The 21,183-nt window shown below is 38.6% G+C and overlaps 1 protein-coding gene across 4 annotated transcripts in view; it reads right to left on the bottom strand.

Annotated features, from left to right (window-relative positions):
* The window catches only part of NRP1 (neuropilin 1), a 138,449-nt gene that overhangs the window by 54,764 nt on the left and 62,502 nt on the right, over positions 1 to 21,183 (bottom strand). For all 4 annotated transcript variants that reach the window (XM_039220536.1, XM_039220535.1, XM_039220533.1 and 1 more), the window contains exons 4-6: positions 20,603 to 20,830; positions 14,282 to 14,437; positions 11,578 to 11,744 (exon numbers count right to left, since the gene is read on the bottom strand). In XM_039220536.1, coding sequence (XP_039076467.1) covers positions 11,578 to 11,744; positions 14,282 to 14,437; positions 20,603 to 20,830 — 551 coding nt within the window. The remainder of the gene's footprint in view (positions 1 to 11,577; positions 11,745 to 14,281; positions 14,438 to 20,602; positions 20,831 to 21,183) is intronic.

Below are 21,183 nucleotides of genomic sequence, written 5' to 3' on the forward strand. Positions count from 1 at the left end.
GATAGAATGTTGCTGATCGAGAGTAGCAATGACTAGTTTGGATTTTTAAAATATGGTTTAGGGGCTCCTGGTGGCTCAGTCGGTTAAGTGTCTAACTTCTGCTCAGGTCATGATCTTGCGGTCTGTGAGTTTGAGCCCCACGTCAGGGTCTGTGCTGACAGCTCAGAGACTAGAGCCTGCTTCGGATTCTGTGTCTACCCCCTCTATGTCCCTCCCCCACTACATTCTGTCTCTCTCTGCCTCTCAAAAATGAATAAATGTTAAAGAAATTAAAAGAATAAGATAAGGTTTAAATAATTAGGTCAGGAAAATCCTGTGTACTATAGCTTCATTTCTTAACACTGAGAATGTAAAAAAAAGAGCTATTTTCTTTTCTCCCCATGAGCTTGGTGTATCTCCTAAAATACCAAAAACATTTTCTTCAGTATTTCATACTTCATAATTTGCTAGCTTCTTTTTATTATCATGAGTACTTCCCACTGCAAATTCTAGATTTCATTTCCAGATTCTCAAACTGTAGGCTCTGTCAGATTTCTTGCACCTGCAGCTATTAGCCTGCATGTCTGCCTGGGTCTTGGTCTTTCTTTCTTCTGAGATGTATCTATCTGCATCAGCTTTAGACGAAAGTAAATATATCAAGTCTTAGAAGCATAAGACACTGTAATGTCCTTCTTCATACAGCTTCATCCAGGTTCCCTGGGGCCACTTTTTTTTCCCTGTTATTTTTCTGGGCTAGTATTATGGCCTGTAACATCCTCAGACTTGAATGTGGTGTTCGTCTTCTTCTTCTTTTTTTTAAATGTGTTTAATGTTTTATTTATTTTTGAGACAGAGAGACAGAGCATGAGAGGGGGAGGGTCAGAGAGAAAAGGAGACACAGAATCTGAAACTGGCTTCAAGCTCTGAGCTGTCAGCACAGAGCCCAATGCGGGATTCGAACCTACGAGTGGTGAGATCATGACCTGAGCTGAAGTCGGAGGCTCAACCGACTGAGCCACCCAGGGGCCTCAGTGTTTGTCTTCTTAAGGAAAGAAAAAAAGACTGAGTACTGGAAGGACTTTAAGGTGTGAACAGTCTATAATGGTAGGTAAGTCTATGCCTTAAAGATATTTCCTTCAAAGATTGGAGAGACACGAAAGGTGACCTCTCTGGGCTTCATCTTATGTCCCCTGGTGGGCAGCTCATCCCTGTGAGCTAGTACAAAAGAACCAAGGAAAACATGCCTTGCTAGTGAAGTTTCTATGTGAAGTCCTCAGATAAGCTTCATGGTGAAGCCAACCTAAACAATTACTTGATCAAAGGAGAGAAAATCTTTTGAATTAAGAATACATTTTTGCTATGTGCTAACTCACACATTAATCAGTAGTATTTATAATGAATTCCACTTATGCTTCATATATTTATGTTTTCATTTAGGCAAAGTCCAGGGCACCAGCTGATAGAGTAAACTTATTTTTAATAGAATCACAGAATCTTAAATGCTTGAAAAGACTTCAGAAGCTTTCTGGTTCAATTACCCATACCCTAAAGAACTCTATCAATAGTCCTCCTCAGGTCTGCTCAAAGAATAAAGGAGCTGATTTGTTTTTCTGCTAAATCCAGAAAATGTAGTTAGAAATTTAAAGCATTAGAATTGTGAGAAAATAAAACTTTGGTAAAATTAAGATTTCACTCTTCTGAAGAAAAGCAATTGTAAGAGTGTCATAACTGTGGTTTTAACCCCTTAAGGCAAAGAGAGCTTTAAAAAAACCTGCATGTCACATGCACAATTACATATGCGATTATTCTGAGTCATAATGTGTGCAATTAGTTTCACATGCTTACTCTGTTCAATAGCTGGAAATATAAAAGCATAATGCATTTTATTACTATTGGGATTTATAGAGCGTTTTTGATTTAATCTGCTTTCCTCTCTTTATCTGAACACAGAATTGAATGAAATTTGAAAGCTGGGGGAGGGGGCGGTGCAAGTGGAGAAAGGAAATAAATGTGAGTATCTGTATCTCTTGCAGGTCAGCATCCCAAATTGTTATTTTGATGCGGATCAAAATTGTCTGTTTGATGTGTAGCTTTCAAATGGTGCATTAAATGAGAAGTATAAGTGGGCCTGGAATGCCTATTTGCATCCAGGCTTTGGAATTTCCAGGTTGTACCTTTTCCACCTTTGGAGGAGGTTGCCGTGAACGTGCTAGATAAGTTTTAAACTGTGGGTTGTGCCAATTCTGAGGAACGCACATTTTTTGCTCTAGGGCTTTCAAATTACGATATGAAAGTTATTTAAAGCTTAGGAGTTCGGGTGTTACATTACACGCTGCATAAACGTAGCCATTGCTCCTAAATGCGAACATTAATGCACTCTGTAAAAGGTACAATTATTACCGCCGGGACAGAAATCAACAAACCCCACCAAAGGAATTTCTTAAAACTACTATCATAAAATCTGTGCATGTTATGGATTTCATTAACATTTTACTCCCTGAGGATTCCCAATTGTATAATAACAGAAGTTCTTTAAATTTTAAATACCACAGACAGGAACAGCCTTTCACCCAAAACAGATGTGAAACCATCAACTTTGCCTTCTTATTGGTCCACAGATATGAAACTGATTGGCAACTGATAGCTCTTAATGTGTTGTTGTTTAGGTTACAAAATTGGAAACTTAATAGTATTTTTCCCATGAAAAGATAAGTTAATAAGCAATAGACAAGCTTTTCAAACACAGCTCCTTACTCTTGATTACCATGGAAGTGAAACACACACACACACACATTTGATTTACATACTGCACAAAAATTAAAATATGTCAGCAAAGGTCAGTGATACACAATGTCCAGGTGTCGAGGAGCTCATTTCAGTCTTATTTTTCCTAAATCTTGTCAACAATGACTTGTGATTTTATCTTTGTGTTTCCTTTTCTTAATCCAGTCCTTATCAGTGCCTTTTCAGACCCAAGCTGTAGTATTCTGAAATAACATCTGTATTTATTTAGCTAAAAACAGTTCACTTTTAAAAGCTAAAAATAGAGAAGCTTAAGATAAATAAGCCAGGAGGTTTCTGATGCTATTTTCCTGCATAAGGTAAACAGATGCATCTGTATTTTTGGAAAACAAAAGAACTACAATTCTATTCAAATGATATCTATGACAAGCAGTTGAAAAGTGAGAAAAAAAACAGCCAACCAACCAGTTTATCTTTCCTCTGTGATCAATCTTATTAATGGTGATCAACCTTATTATTTAAAAAATGACTTGATTAGCACTTGGGGCATCTTCTATACCAGTGGTTTTCAATTGAAGGTGATTTTTGTTCCCAGGAGGACATTTGACAATGCCTACAGACTTTTTTGGTTGTCATAATTGAGGCATGTGTGTGGGGGGTGGGGGGTACTAACTTCTAGTGAGTGGAGACCAGGGGTACTGCTAAATATCTTACAATGCACTGATAACCCCCACAATAAAGAATTATCTAATCTAAGGGCACCTGGGTGGCTCACTTGGTTAAGCGTCCGACTTTAGCTCAGGTCATGATCTCACAGCTCCTGGGTATGAGCTCTGCATGAACCTCTGTGCTGACAGCTCAGAGCCTGGCACTTCTTTGGATTCTGTGTCTCCCTCTCTCTCTGCCCCTCCCCACTCATGCTCTGTCTCTCTCAAAAATAAATAAACATTAAAAAAATTTAAAGAATTATCTAATCTAAAATGTCAGTATTGTTCAGACCAAGAAGCTCTGCTCTGGAAATAGTCCAACCATTGACCAAGGTTAAAGCTTTGGCAATGACTGCTCATTTTGATAGATATCATTTACTGATTAATAACAAAGATGGGATATGCTGGGATTTAAATGTGCTTACCTGATCTTCAGGATATCATCTTCAAAAAGGATCCAAATTCATGTTTGCACATGCTTAAAACTAAGTAGCAACAAAGAAGTGGCAGTAAGGATGCTAAGATTCTAGTCCAGGTTCTGTGTCATTAACTTGCTATGTGGTCTTCCAAATCACTTAGCCTCTGAACTCATGCACAATAATGACTTTAAACAAAATAATGTTTGCATCTACTTTTAGTCTTATACTTAAAGCTGAGCTATCCTAGAAAGAAAACAATTCTCCTCTAGAATATAACTATGAATATTGTTTCCAAATAGGCATAAAACAATTAAGAAACCAAAACCATAAGCAAATGAAATGTGTGTGGTATGCAAATTAATCTATGTGAAGTGTAATTCTACCTGAATAGTTGTGGCTTTTTTCAAGATTGTCTTTCCAGTGATTTCATCATAAAAACCTAAGAGGTTTTTTTAAGTGTCTATACACTCTCTTTGGGGTGTGTTGACATGAAATCCTAATGAATAAAATCATTTGACTGATTTTTAAAACTGAATTTAAAGTGGTTGATTTGACCAAAAACAGTTAAAATGATCTTTGTATTTTCTTTATGATAAAACAGTCAGGTAAAAATATCTAAATAATTATGTCACACGCTTCCCCATGTTCCCCAAATCATAATATCCTTTAAAGCAGCAACAAATTCTGAATGTAACCCATCCTTATACATGTTTCCTATAAGTATTTCCTTCAAATGACTTCCAATAACTTGAGAAAACAAGGTACCAGAGAAAGCAAAGGAAAAGTTCCTCCAGAGAGGAATTTTGGGAACAGGGACTTCCTGGGTGGAACCTAGTCACAGAAAACAGCCCTGTGATAGGATGTAAAACACTCATTTTATGCAGGAAGTAGAGGTCCCTGCAGAATCAGGGTAAGATAACCAAAGGCTTATCTTAGGGGAATTTTTTTAAAGCAGTCTGTCTTCTTTCCAGATCAAGGTTTTAGCTAAAACAGCATAGTAATATTAGTTGCACCAAACACACACACACACACACACACACACACACACACACACACACAGCACACCTGGGGAATAAACATTCAGTCAAACAGCTGTATTTTCCCTAAATTTGCCAACACTATATTTTACATGCCTCATTCCACATTTGGGTAACCCAGTGAGCTATTTTTGTCAGTTCTCTAGTTACACATTTATAAAGGATCATCTTATTGCAATTTCAGCAATTTACTAATGATCTGAATGAGATAATGTACCCTAAAGTGTATGGTTTATAAACAGAGAGTTTACAGTCAGGATAACCTGGCTCAATATATGTTCTGGACCAGTCAATTTAGCAAATGGAACCAATCGTGAATACAGCATTACAGATTATAAACCTGCTAAAAACTAACAATTGTATAAAAAGTCAAAAACTATTTCACCAGACATACCTGTTCCATACCTAACACATTATTATGAGAACAAAAGATTTTCCCCGTAAGTTTAGAAGAAAATTATACATGAAACTTATTAAAATAAATGATATTCTAAAGCTCTAAGATAAATGATTTTAGTTTCTACTCTAATTTTGGGAGACAAGTAACTTTAAAGATAAAAAGAAGGATTCCAAATAACAAATCTTTTAACTGAATGAGGAGCATTCACTTTTCCCACCTAAGATTTGCTAAAAATGTGTAATAATTCCACGTGGCGAGAGGAATATTTCCAAGAATTCATGAGTTATTTCATTCCATTTGTTACTTACAGGGCATCCAGCTGGCCCCTTCTTAGCTCCTGAAATCAAGACCATGTCTTTATTTATTTTATTTTATTTTATTTTATTTTATTTTATTTTATTTTATTTTATTTTATTTTATTTTTTATTTTGTTATTTTATTTTATTATTTTTTAAAATATTTATTTATTTTTGAGAGAGAGAGGATGAGCAAGGGAGGGACAGAGAGAGAGGGAGGCACAGAATCTGAAGCAGGCTCCAGGCTCTGAGCTGTCCACACAGAGCCTGAAGTAGGGCTCGAACCCACGAGTGGTGAGATCATGACTTGAGCTGAAGTCAGATGCTTAACCAATGGAGCCACCAGGAGCCCCAAGACCATGCGTTTAAATTACCTTTTATATCCATTATCAGTACATCATAACTGTTAATTCCATTTTTTAATGATGACCAAGCCACTCTGGAAGTTTCTGATAGGTGCTAATCACAGCTTTGGAAGCTGGGGAAGGCTTTGGGCAGTGAGCTGGAAGGACCCTCCTGGTATAAAGCAAAGCCCCTTGGGCTGGGGATTATAGGAACTTGGCTATTTGAATGACTGTGTCTCCTCTGGGATCTGTGAGCCCTTACAACCTTACAACCTTGCCAGACTTTGTGGCTTTTCTCTCTAGAGCTGGCATGAGAAAATTATGCAGCTTACTGCATTTGAGATAGTGTAAGGTGAAAAAACCCACAATTTGAGTGGCGAAGGAGCTATGCAAAGGCCAGCTGCATGCTGGGCTTGGATCAGGTCTGACCACAAGTGGTGATTCACCAGCTGCTGTCTGCCTTCCAGATCTCTCTATGCACACTGACTCCACTCTCACGTGTGAGGAAGGAAGTCCACTTCCATTGTGTAAGCCTGATTTTTCCCACAAGTTTCATCTTTTCCCCAAGTTGGGACTCATGAACCATTTAACTTCTCTGAGCCTCCGTTTTTTCACATAAAGATGGGGATGTAAATCTTTGGCCTGCTTAACTTACATTCTAAGACTAAACTGTGATGTGTACAAAAAAGGTGCTTTATAAAAGGAAAAGTAGGGTGCCTGGGTAGCTTAGAGCAACTGACTCTTGATTTTGGCTCACTTCATGATCCCAGGGTTGTGGGATCGAGCCCCCTGTCAGGCTCCACATTGAACATGGAGCCTGCTTAAGAGTCTCTCTCTCTTTACCTCTGCCCTTCTCCCCCACTTGCATTCTCTCTCTGTGTCTCTCTTTCTCAAAATAAAATAAAATTAAAAAGAAATAAATGAAAGAAAAAAGAAAAGTGCTATAGAAACACAAAGTTTTGTTGTTAGAACATGTTTTACAATTAATTTTATTTATTTACTTGTTTATTTAAATTTTTGAGAGAAAGCATGAGAGTGCAAGCGGGGGAGGGGCAGAGGGACGGACAGAATCCCAGGCAGGCTTCATGCCTAGTGCAGAGCCCAACACAGTGCTCGATCTCATAATCATGAGATCATGACCTGAGCCAAAATTAAGAGTCGGATACTTAACTGACTGAGCCACCCAGGCACCGCAATTTTACAACAAATTTTCAAATCCACAAAGCAACTCAAAGGCCTTCTGGACTTGATCAGTTTCACAAGTTGACCATTAATAAGGGCATCTACTTTCTTTGACACTATGATTGTGAGTGAGTGAATGAACATAAGGGTGTGTGTGTTTGTGTGCGTGGTGTTATGGGTGTGTTATGACTCAGTTCAGATGACCTTCTTTCCACACTAAGGCTTTTTGTTGCTGATGTATGTTTTCAAAGTTCCTTCAGTTAGAAAATGTGGATTATTATCCAACAGGAACATATATAAGGCAAAAGGAAAACACAGAAACAAGCCTCCTCATAAAGTTAGTGCTAGCTCCTCTCTTCTGGAACTTCCCTTCTCCTCATTCCTCAGAATGAACATCTGTACTAAGAAATGCAGTGGAGAGAGAAGACGATTTCGCTCTAGGGGCTTGGTGATGTATTCTCAGAACTACAGAATGTCTTTGTGGAAGTTCCCTTCTTCTGTGTGATTAATCCATAAGAGACTTACCAAACTAAACAGGATGGGGTTTAGGAGCCAGCCGCTTTCACTTTCTGCTTCTCTGGAATAAGTGACAGCATAAATAATCTGGTACCCAAAAATTTTCCCACAATGCCTCCAAATTTGGAGAAGAGTGGAGTTTCAGCCAGAGTTGGTTTATCAAGCAATTCTATTTCTAAAGTCACTGGAGGGTGTGGTAATCGATTAGTCCCTGGTGCCATTTTTATTTCTTTGGATCAACAAAGTTCATATCTTATCCAGGCATTATATCTCTTGCTTTTTTTTCCTCCTTGTCTCCTGGCATTTTAATCAGGGAAAAGTCACAGTTGTTTTGAGGAGAGCGCTCCCAAGAGCTTTAATTAAAGCGAGAAGGATAAATCTGTTTACAGTGTGGTGAACACTATCATTAATAAAACATTGAAATAATTAATGAATTAAATTCTGCTTTGTGTGTGAATGGCTACACTTAGGATCTATGAGAACACGTTTCCGGAACAGACAGTACGCTATGCACTTAGTATGCAGAGAGGAGAAGAAACCCGAAGGCTGCATTTCTCCGAAATTTATAGTATCATGAACTGCAAGAGCTTGAGTGGAGAAGGCTACAGTACCTTTATTTTACAGGGAAAGAAACTCAGCTTCAGTGAGATTAATGGCTTGGGCTCTGATGATGTGCTTGAAAATTAAGAATTTTTATAGCACCACTGATATACAGAGTCTTTACTTGAACCTTTATTGTTTAATCAGAAACAAAATGAAGAAAAACGTGAAATTAATAATAAGATAAGCAGTTCCAAGATACAGAACAGAGTGGAATACTCTGAAAAACATGGGCAAATTTCACAAATTAACTCTGCTGTTGACCATTAAGAGGTTTTAGCTGCTCAGGATATGAAGTGGCCTTTTGAGCAGGATATGACCATGTGCAAAGCTCTGAGTGGGGACTTCCCTTATGCCCCTTCCCACTAAATTGCCTCTTGACTTGTTTTTAAGCTTTCTGGCAGACAACAGATCTCACAGGAAGCACCAATGTAGACGTTCATACCCACGGTTAACGACGCATTGTTTTTTTATGTCACTCAGTAATTTCCTAGAGAAAACAATGGCAACCAAAGACTGTTCCTGTCTTGAAGGAAAGTCAGCTTCCAATACTGCCTTATTAATTTAACACATGCAAGTGTTTGTTCTTGTTGCTACAGCAACATGTTTTGTGGGGTATATCTCATGCAAAATGTGAAAAAAGCAGAAAAAGAAAACAAATACCATCCGCATACTGTTGTGCATATAAATAGAAATGTCTGTGTGCTAACGTTCCTGTGATTGGAGGTATGTGTCTCTTGCCCTCAGCCTCAATTATGTTTTACTTGTTGGTTAATTTAAAACATCTACCCAATGAAAACAACAAGCCAGCCACTTCCAAGGAGTTTTGGAAAAGCTGGAAACATATGAAATTATTCATAATTAGGTGATGGGTGAATGATAAAAGCTCCCACCATGTGGGAAGACACAACAAGCATGTAAATGAGTCCACTGAGCTCCATAAGGAGCAAAAGATAATTTTACCTCAAGGTGAACAGATGCTGAGACTCTCTGATATTCATCTTCCATAGGGATGGAGGCATAAGGGCACTGAATGCTAGGTTTAGAAACAGTAAGCACCCAACTCATCTCAATGTGTCTTCTCATGAGGAAAGGCATGAAGGAAGTTGTGGCACAAGTTACACTTGAGTTTATATGAAAGGTAACAAATGATAAAGACAGAGGAGACCGAAGTGTAAAGAAGCAGGTGTTGGGAGTCTGGCAGATCCTGCTTCCAAGACCGGTCACTCACTGTGATCTTGGGCATTTACTAACCTCTCTGAACCTCAGCATCCTCGTTTGTAAAATGAGGATAATTGCACCTCCTTCACAGGATTACTGTGAGGATGAAATAAAAATATGTCAAGTACTCAGCAGAAGTTGGGCTCCATAGTAGACACTCAATAAATAGTCACTATTCTACAAATGGCACAATTGTCATTCATGCTGTTCACCAAATTTCTAGCTCTCCTCCATCCAGCATGTGACAAATTGCTGCTAAGTGTGGCCAGGGGATGTGCTTTGGCGATGAAAATGGGTGGAAGTGTTCTTCAAGGGGACCACAAGAGCTAGCATGATGGCTGTGCTCTCTCTTTCCTTCTGCTTGGTGACCAGCAACATTTGAGATGACAGCCACTCCCCCTGTCTGGGTCCTGGTGTAAGAAGACGTGGAATAGACCCCTAGGTGGGCAGAGGTGGAGAGTAGCTTTAATAAGAGGTAAACCCTGTTTGAGGGATTTTGGTTACTTAGCTTCTTTTAACCATGGCTCTCTGTGCTTTGACAGAAAAGAGTCGGATCATTTCAGATTTTTTTCTTTTGCCTAGCTCCTGAGAAGGATGTAAATCTTGTCCTGTTGACAAATGCTTTGTGAGAGCCCATCTTGTCTCCATGTTTCTACTGACACAGAATCGCCTTGCACAGAAGAATTGCTACAGTTGCAATTTTAGAACTCTTTCAAGCCCACCACTGTCCCTAAATTATGGAGCAGTCTCCACATTATCAAGAATAGGACCACGTTACCATGCAAACATGCTTAGCACTGCAAAATGCAAGCTTTCCTCTGGACACATGTCTGTCAATCATACTGAACTGCCTGTTGGTTTGGGGATGTGGAAAAACAAATTACCAAGAGCTATTTTGACATAGGCAAATTCATGTAATTTCTGATTCAATCTAGAGCTGGGTTCAGCAGTCCTCAGGTAAAAATCTCATCTTTTCTCACCCTCTACACATTTCTCAGTGTTATCATTTAGAGGTTAGCAGGAGTTCAGTCTCCTGTAATAGGCCATTTTACTTTAAGTGTATGTTAAACTAATATTGACCTTTCCAAAGTAAAACAAAATCTGGGATTTGTGCTCAAAAGACTGAGACAGCAATGGATGTACAAAGTAGGGGATTAATCATCTTGGTTGTTTCCTTGCTTAGAAACTCTCTCTGGGAATTAGTCATCTTTATATATCTTGCAATGAATGTAAGACAACTTTGCCTACTGTCTGAAAAGGAAGACTGGATCCTTCAGCAAATAACTTTGTATAATTTGCCCACAGTGTAACCCACACAGCCAGATACGGATGTTTCATTTGACAGTGGGTGAAAAAGTGAAGAACATGAGCATCAGGCCTCGGTGGGAATAGCCGGACAACAAGGTTGGACAAGTTGAGGCATTAGGATTGGTGCCAGAGATGAGTTGAGGGCAAGAGAGCCGTGGTGCAGAAGAGAGTTTGTGGGGGATGTAAGGGTAACAGCAAGGAAGGGAGTGTCAGGACAAAGAGAGGAATGCAGAAGCAAATAAAAAGGATACAAATGTGTCCCTTTCATACATATATGTGTATACACACAGCCCACAAAGACCAGTGCCCTCCATCTGACTGTTTTCTTGGGCATGTGCTATGTACACCTATATGGAAAAGTAAACCTCAGCTCCTTTCTTCCCTTCTGCTCCTCTGAACAAACAAACAAATAAGAAGCCTTATACTTTGATATCATTATTTCATGCATGTCTGCAGGTTGGACTAATATATTTCATCCAGGAAATAAAAATCTGTTGAAGGAGGAAGTATATGAATAGAAAATGTGTAGTTGTTGGGGAAAATCAGATCTTCCAGTTGTTACCAAAGTGAGACATCTGTGCTCACATTCTCTGAAGAGTTGTATCTAAGTATCTGAGGAAAAAAAAAGAATTTCCAAGGACATCAACCAGGCCTGCTTTCCTTAGACTGTGGTGACATGATAGCCCTGCAGAGTGATGACACTTGGTGCCCACTGCTTCTCTCTTCTCACCTGAAGGCATTGGGCACGGCACTGCTTTCTTTCCAACAACCTTTCTAGATGACCAAAATCTTCAACCCTAAAGATGCCACGTCTCATGCTACATACCTGTATCCACTCTCTGTAGGAATCTTCTCCAGGAGTCCACCCATTCTCTGGGTAGTTGAGGCGAGAGCGTTCTGCAGACCAGTTGGTGCTATACTGGGATGAAGCCGTAATTTGGTCAGAATGAATCTCCCCTGATTCCATGCCCAGAGCTTCCATACATTTGAAATCTGGAGGGGGAGAAAATGACCCAAAGTCATGAAAACATAGGGGCCCTGAAATGCAGATTTCCTTTTATAATCTGGCAAACTAAAACATTCCTTTTGATGTTCACACAAAATCTTACAGAAGATGACAGTGAGGGATTTATTGGGATATGATACTGATACGTGGGAATAATTTCATGGCAGTAATTTTTAAAAGCAAGGCTCTTAGGATCTTGTAGTGATTAATTATTTTCCTAACTGGACCTAGGTCAACAGAAATACTATTAGAAATTTACTAGGGGTGCTTAGGTAGCTCAGTCAGTTGAGGGGCTCAACTCTTGGTTTCAGCTCAGGTCATGATTGCACGGTTCATGAGTTCAAGCCTTGCATCAGGCTCTCTGCTGGCAGTGCAGAACCTACTTGGGATTCTGTCTCTGCCCCTCCCCCACTTGTTCTGTCTCCGTCGCTCTCAAATTAAATAAATAAATCTTAAAAAATTATTAGGAAATGATGGCACTTTTGATTTATTTTCAAAGTTTAATATATGTAGATATGGCATATGGGTACACACCAAAAGTTATTTTACTATTTTCTCCAAGATCCAGTAAAAGTGAAAAAGATTCTATGTCCATTTCTAATCCATATTTGGTGGACTGTAGACCTTAATTCTCTTTCAGATTTCCTTATATTTGGCACCCGGGCTGCCTCTTCCTGATTCCCTTTGTTTTCATGCCTCCTGCCCCTGGCCTGGTCATGATTATTAACATCATTAGTTTATATTATTAAAACACAAGAGTATCCATCAGAAGTAAATCCCAGTATCATATGGCCCCAAAGAGGACCACAGTTTTACAGCATGAAATAATAATGCTCACAATGATGACTATGAATCATTAAAGCATGTATTCCATTAGACTTCATATACTCAGTGAAACAATGAAATATGACATAGGGAAATGAATAATCAGCTTTAGGAAATGTGAATCAAAAGTACTAACACGGGAAAAAAGAGCGTTACAGATTAAGGATTCTCAACCATCAAGAAAAATGCCAACTAACCAAACTTGCACACTTTCTGAATTTTCTATCATAATAGATAAAGGTTTTCTTTCACTGGTTTCATACTTTTAAGCTTGTATTTGTTATTTGTAATATAGAAATATTTATAAGGGCACCTGGGTGACTCAGTCAGTTGAGTGTCTGCCTCTTAATTTCAGCTCAGGTCATGATCGCATGGTTTTTAAGATCCAGCCCTGTGTCACATTCTGTGCTGACAGCATAGAACCTGCTTGGGATTCTCTCTCTACTGCTCTCTGACCTTCCCTCGTGTTTTCTTTCTCTCTCTCTCTTTCAAAATAAACATTTGAAAAATATTTATAAACACAAAATATATAAATATATTTATATAAAATATATAATTAATCAAACTAAGTACAAATAAAATCTTGAAATTTAATTGGCCTTTTCATTTTCCAGTAAGATCTGGTAGAAATGATACTAGTATATCTATGGAGTGCCTGGGTGGCTCAGTCAGTTAAGCCTCTGACTTCAGCTCAGGCCATGATCTCACTGTTTGTGAGTTCGAGCCCTGCATCAGGCTCTGTATTGACAGCTCAGAGCCTGAAGCCTACTTCTGATTCTGTGTTTCCCTCTCTCTGCCCTTCTCCTACTCACACTCTGTTGGTCTGTCTCTCTCAAAAATAAATAAACCTTTAAAAAAAAAAAGAATAAAAGAGTGGGTTGCCCAACTGACTTAGCCACCCAGGGCACCATCTGACAAATATTAAAAAAAAAAAAAAAAAAGATACTAGTATATCTGTAAGACAGGTCTCCAAACAGCCCCTGTCTTTTTCCCTATGTTAGTTTACAACCTGGCAGCTAGACCTAATTAAACACACAATTTATTCATTGTTCTTTCTGGTGTTTTCCATAGGCCTTTAAAAGAGCTGGACACCACATAATCTTTGAGGAAGGGTTGAGTTGATTGAGTTGAGTACTTTACTAAGATATGAAACATAGTACTTCCTCTTTCTTTTGTGGAAAGTTATAACCAAAATGAAAAACATGTTCTTTTACACTAATATCCACTTTTATTCATCTAAGAACAAAAACCAAAATGGCTTCCATCCGGATCTTCACAAACCAAACCACCAGGTGTCATCTATTCTGTAAGGCTGTCTTGTCAATCAAGTATGGCAGATTGTTCCTATCCCATCTGACCAATGCCTGTCCTTTTATGATTCTCAGCCCAATACACATTCAAGGGTGCCAAATAGAGTCTGGCTATATTTCATTGTTTCAGGACACTGTTTTGCATTTCTCACTTTATCCCATGATTTCAGAGGCTTACAAGCAGCCTTCTCATCCACAATTTCCTTAAGAAAGCACACCAAACAGTTCTTCCTATTGACATCCATGAAAACCATTTAAAAGAGAAAAATAAATACTCGACATTCCAATTCACAAACCATTTCTTTAGTGTTTCTTGTGGCCACAGGTGTGTGAGGAGGAATAACATGGGGTGTTTGCCACAGGGCTTTGCAGGGTGAATCAATACTGACCTTCTGAGATACTACTTTGCAAGACACTGTAGTTTGCTGAGAAGCCTTCTTTTGCGATTGCACTGTCAGTATAGAAAACCATGGAGAGAATGCCTGATGAGGAACGGATTCGACCTGGTGTCTTCTGTCCACAGTAACGACCAATGTGAGGGCCAACTAGAAAGGGAGAAATGTAGAGAACATTAAAATATCCTTTGTTTCACAGTAGATGCAAGAATAACCATTTGCAAACATGGGTCCCGGCAGAACCCAGAAGTGTTTTCTTACCCAAAACAAGTCTCCCCTGGTTAATTGGTTCACTGTGAACATATTGGATCAGGTTTATGGAGAGGGATTTAAAGTGTGCTCATAAGGGCAATAACAGGCATAACTACATTCCCCCACTGAGCAGGATTGTTTTCAAAAACAGAATCAAAATGCTTGCTTCATCTGCAGTGAATGATATTTGGGTTGTCAAGTGTCACCTTGACATTCATCTCCAGGACTAAACTGCAAACCCTGCCCAGTGTTGAAAGATTCTAGTTAGGCTGTGATCACCGAGGGTTCTGGAAGCTGCCTTCCTCACTTCTCCCCCCTCTATGAGGAGATCCAGGGAACAGGTCCCAGATGCAACCAGACCAGTGCCAGGAATCTGATCCAGTATTGAGTAACCCCAATTTCCTTCTTCATTCCATCTTTTAGTCCTGGAGCCTTATTACAATGAAAATCACAGACAGGGTTCTATCTAAAGGCTAATTAATAATTGAGCAATTAAAAAAAAATTAAAGCTACAGATACCAATAATTTATACATAATAATAAGTTGTAAGCCAAATGAAAAGAAAATGCATCCAACTTTTCTCTCAGTTTTTTCTCCCCCAGACTTAAAAGACATGACCACATTGCACTTAGGCCCTGTGACCAAAAGATGGCCCAAAGCCATTTGACTGTGCATACCAGGAGAAAAAGTAGTAGCTGGGGCAGTGAGAAAATTGGGAACACTGATTAATTTGTGATAAGTCAAACTGCAATTTGGCTTAAACTGGCCACCCCTTTGTTGAAGTGCTTTTAGATAAACCTTGGCAATTAGTAATTGCATCTTGCCACATAGACAGTGCACAAGCCCTCTGTGCTTGGAGAATCTCTCCAATTCCCTGTCCAGATCATCAGCAAGGAAAAAAAAAATCCCCTTTTCTCTAGTTTTTTTGCATTGCACATATGGCAAAAACATACCAGATGGTTTGGGCTTAGAAGGACAATCTGGTGTGGACCATTTTCCCCTCCAAGAAATCCATGGTTCTCTGCATTTCAACTAAGAGTTATTGCTTTGTTCAAGGAAGCACAGTGGGTGAACCCCTCTTTGGAAGGAAGGGCCTACAGAAGGGACTTGGTGTGCCAAGGCCCGTGTGTGTAGCTTGGATGCAGAAAGCAGGTGATGAAGACTAGGAGCAGTTTCAAATGTGATTGAAAAAGTGAGTCTCATAAGAATTGATCTCCCTGGAGCCCCACCTACCCACTGAGTTCCTAGTAGGCAGCTGGCTAGTGTGAGCACGCTGCTTTTTAGAGTGCTCAGATCCTTGGCTAACAGGTTTTCAGTTCTTGGCTGGCCCTCTTCAAACAAAAGAAAACAAAAACCACAACTAAACCAAAGTGTTTCCACATTTGAGTTAGTGAAAAATGCTTACTTTGATTATCTGATAACTTCTCCATGCATTCACAGCAATTGATTTGATTGAATTCAAAGAGTTTTCTTTACTGTAACCCCTCACCCTCCAGCAACCAAACACTGTGTGTGTGTGTGTCTGTGCATGTGCGTGAGCATGTGCACGCGTGTGTGCACCTGTGTAGCCTGGTTTGTTATGAAGAAAACAAGGACTCTGGCCAGTTAGGGGAATTGATACAGATTATCTACAAGGCATGACATGGTCATGAACAGGAACTCTTATGGGAAGAAAATGTTGTTCTATCAGGTTTCCCAGTTGGCAGAAGAGAGTATCTCAGGAGATGAAACCCTCAGTTTTGTTTCTCGTGAGCTTTAATCTGAGCCTCAGCTTCTTCAACAAGTGCTAGTTCTTTGGCAGATTTTCTTATTCTGAATGAATTCAACGTTTTTTTCCTTCCCTATGGAGCACAAAGTTGCCCATGACATATGCATGAAAACATCGAGCTAGAGCCATAAACTCCAGTCTTTCTTCAAAAATCCCATTTCTGCTTTGCACTCTTAATGAGAGGCCTAGAGTCCATTCATAGGCTCTCACTGTTTCCCCTTGTTTAAATTCCATTATTGTGGTTTCATAACTTTCTTTTTTTTAGTTTGTGGGCAAACTTTTACAGCCTTAGTCCTTGGAGCCGGTCTCTGATCACCACAGCCATTGACCCTCCAAGAATACAAGTGCACAAGGGAAGCTGCACTCACCCCCTTAAGCTCTGGCTGCAGATTCTTCCCCCCACCCCACCATCCCATTCCTCTGAGGAGTGGGGAGGGGGAGTCTCTTTGAAAGAGCAAACAGAAGAGAACTTGTCTAATGCAGACTCATAATTTAGAGAATCTCCATGACTCACTGGTTTATAATGTTTAAGACATGCTGGGTAAATCTGCCTTCTGTCCTTCAGAACATTGCCCCCGGACAGCAGTGTGCAACTCTCTTTAGGAGCCCTCAAGATATGAGAGTGAAAAGGCTTTTTCGACTATAAGACAAAGAAGTATTGAATTTTCCTGAACAACAGCAAGACCTTAGTCTAGCAAGCTAATGCAATATTGATCTGAGCAAGAGTGGATGCAGTACTTATCCATCTCATGCGTGTGCTCATTTGTGTATTTACATGAACACAGCTATTGGATTTCCTTCTTCTGTTATCATGTACCCAAAGGCTAACGAGATGAATGGAAACTGTCACAAAAACAGAAGTAGAACTAAAAAAATTGCATTATTGAAGACTTTAAGTAAGCAATATATACTAAGCAATCTCTTGGGAGGGGGTGCAATAGGTCTATAGTGACCATATCTTTTCAGGCTCAAAGGCAATATAGTATTTGTGCTGTTTAAAATATCTAACTGCAACTGGGAACGATAATACCCTGTCTTTGTATTTTTCTATTAATCTTTCCAATAATTAGAATTATTCCCACCTCAGAATCAGATGATTTGATATCCTGTTCTTTTTCTATGAGGAAAAAAAAAAGGCAGCAATCTACTATAAAGACGGACTTTTAAAAGGAGGCATTCTGAATAACCAAACAAAAAAGATAATCACTTCGAAGAGGTACTAAATAGACCAGGTATTCTTTTCCTACAATTATAAACTTTTTGTTGTAGAATATCTGGACTTGGCAACTCTTCCTCAGAAAAAAAAATTAGACATTTATATCATTTATATTTTGAAATGTTTATATTTTATGTTTATATCATTTCTATTTTATATTTCTATTTTAGAAGTTTAATTTTATTTTTTATTATTTTTTATATTTAAATATTTTTATTTATTTTTAAGACAGAAAGACAGCACATGAGTAAGGGAGGGGCAGAAAGAAAGGAAGACACTGAATCTGAAGCAGGCTCCAAGCTCTGAGCTGTCAGTACAGGGCTCGACATGGGGCTCAAACATACAGAATGAGATCATGACCTGGTCAGAAGTCAGACTTTTGACCGACTGAGCCACCCAGGTGCCCCAGAAATTTAATTTTAACATAAACATTAAGTCAATAAAAAACAATCAATCTACTATTCATGAAACTTATTCCTCAAATAGTTTATAGTTTTTGGAATGTAGGTAACTACAGCAGCTATAGCCTGGGCGGAGAGCTGACTTCACGTGTGCCCCTGTGGTGTGAGCTAAGCATTCATGTTTGGTTCCAGAATTCAGCACAAACATTTGTGGCATCCATCAGGGCAGGGCAGTGTGCTCAGCTCATGGCTCACAAACCATATGTAAACTGCCACCGATTACTACTGATTCGCTACTTTGGAATCCATGGAGCATCAGGAGTGATAGACAGAGATGTATGATTCACAACCTGCATACCTCCATTTGAGTTTGGGAGTAAACTACTTTTCTTCAAAGTCAATCTGAATCAATGAGTAGTTTTCAATTACTTAGTCACCTAATTCAATGTGTATGATAAAAGGCAACACAAAATCACTTCTTATTTAAAAGCCTTCAGCGCCTTCTGGTTATTGTTTTTGGAAGGGATATCAAAGAGTAAAAGCAATTTTGCTGGCAAGGAACTGTATGTGTTGAACTACTATAACAAAAATGTTTCTAGGCCACTGACAAGAAACCCAGGCAGTCTGTCATTTTTGCCTAAAAAGGAGAGAGCTGTTATGCTGGCGTAGGCTGGACGAGGGTAGGTAAATTTTAACAAATATACAAACATGGTTTTCATATTCCAAGGCCAGTTTTCCCTGGGAATAAGTCAAATGCACCATAGTTTAAAACATGAGTGAATTGCAAGGCTGATAACTCTTATTGTTAATTGTTCCTTGCTTCAACTCAGTGATTTTCTAGAGCCAGAAAATTACTACTTTGAAAAACCCTTGACACTAATAACAATGTGCCTCTTTCTGAAAGTATTCTAAATAAGTTGGTTGATTGGACCTCCTTTTCAGATGTCAATTTAAATGTAAGTTCTAGAAAGGAAGGCTGCAAATTTGGGTTGTGAACAAATAAACCCATTATTAAATGTTCCAACTATTATTACAATACTATTATAATACTGTTTTCCTAATTATTGGATTGAATACTTAGAAATCAATCAGCACTTTGTTTGGGCAAATCTCATTACTTAATGAAGGAGTTTCGGTAAGATCATCATAACCCTATTTATATAGGAAAAGAGCAAAGAAGAAACTAAACCAATGATAACTCACCCATTTACCACAATGACAATATAAGCATTCTCTAAACCCAGTTTATCTCCATTGCTGTTTACTGTGGAGGAACATAGCTAAATTGAATTACACTGATAATTTTAATGTCATTTGAAAAGCAAAGGCAATCTCTTTCACATATTACTTGCCCTTCATTTACAATTTAATATTTATTTAAATACTCCTTCCTCCAGTCTGATCATAATATCTGACTCTATTTTATAGATGGTTATATATCTCTAACTGCATGATTCGTAAGAACTTCCAAGCTGCCCTTTCTGATCCGTGTAGAGTGTGTTCTCTAGAGAAATCCTAGTATTAAACCAGACTAAACACAAGACAAGCAATACAGCTGCAACAAATTATTTGATATTATCTCCCTCTGTTCAGGATTTGGATGTGTATTTTTGCCATTCACTTTCTAATTCACAAGGATAGAAATGGAAAACTTTCATTTAGGTGTCCACACAGCTACTCCTTGCCCCCTACCTCCTTCAAATCTTTGCTAACATGTCACTTTTGTAATAAGGCCGAACCTGACCACCTTATTTAAAATTTCAACTTACATATCCCTCTCTCCTAACCCTAGTACTTTTCATACCTTTGCTTTACTCTACTTTTCTTTCTTTCATTTTTGTTGTTGTTTACAAAACTTCTCACGTTCTGCATTTCAAGGACAGAATTCATTCATTCTATAAGTATATTATTTATTGGCCCATTGCCCTTGGCAGAATCGAAACTTCTGGGCAGGAGGGGGTGGGCAGCCATCTTTGATTGTTCTGTTTACTAAGTAGCAAGACCAGTGCCTGGTAAATGGCAGGTATTCAGTAAATATATTTTAAATGTAGGATGAATTTAGATGATAAAAATAATGTATACAGATGATGTGTTGAGGTGATTCAAATTGTTAAAGATAAAAATTTCCTAGGGAACAGATAAGGAATCTGTCTAAATTAGGAACATCCAAACATCTTCATTCTTTTTCTAAATTTCTAAATTTTTGGTAACCACATAATGGGTGCACATTTCACCCTTAATATTGTATCAAGTACTTAACCTCTCTGTCTTGAGTCTCTGCATTTGTGAAGTGAATTGTATGACTTAACTGATCTCTTAGTCTATGAATTAATGGCTAGTAGTCAGGTCAACGAAATGAGCCAAATACTTTAGGTGGGAAAACCATGTGTTGGTCCCAATTCTATCACAAAAATAGCTATGGAGACCATGTATAATCACTCATAGCCTCAGTTTCCTTATCTATAAATTGAAGAAATTAGACTAGATAATTACTGTCTTTTGAGCTCAAATATTTCATCGCTGTTCTTCATAAAGAGAGTTACCATTTTGCTTTGTTTTCTCTCCTCTTTCTGAACTATTTTTTAAAAAATGATGCATGTATCATTGACACTTGTAAAAGGATCTTAGTGCCCTTCCCCCAGATTCTTCCTTTTTGGGATGCTTCCTGCCCTTCTTACCATCAGGGAATCCATCCCAGATTTCTAGACGGTCATAGCGACAGAACATCCCCCCTGGAGGGTTTGAGTCAAGCTCCAGGTCAAAGCTTTCAAATTCCAGGATAATCTCTGACATCTTTGGTGCAAAGATAATATAAGTGCATTCAAGGCTGTTGGGATACTTTTCAGGGAATCCTGGTGACTTTATCACTCCACTAGGTGCTGTGTAATTCTGAGAACATTCAGGACCTACAAGCAAAAGAAAAGAAAGAGCAAAGTGAAAATCCACTCACACAACTTCACCAAGAAATAACCTGGGCAAAGGCAGCATATCTTTCTAATAAAAGCTCACCATTATAATCACTTTCCTAATCACTCATTACTCAGCCTTTCTATAGGAGTGGTAGGTATGGAAAGTCAAGTTCAGATTTATTGTGTTCACCTTAGTTTTCCATTTGTGTGAAGCAATTTAAAAACTTCTGCTGTTGCAGAGGAAAAAAATGACAAATATCAAATCATGTGGGAACAATGAATGAGTAAGCTACAGAAATCTCGACAGAGCCCTAGAGAAATAATTATAGCCCCTTCAAGCCTAAATCTTT

Source organism: Hyaena hyaena, unplaced genomic scaffold, assembly GCF_003009895.1.
Source record: "Hyaena hyaena isolate Hyena2069 unplaced genomic scaffold, ASM300989v1 scaffold_899, whole genome shotgun sequence".
In the NCBI taxonomy this organism is placed as follows: Eukaryota; Metazoa; Chordata; class Mammalia; order Carnivora; family Hyaenidae; genus Hyaena; species Hyaena hyaena.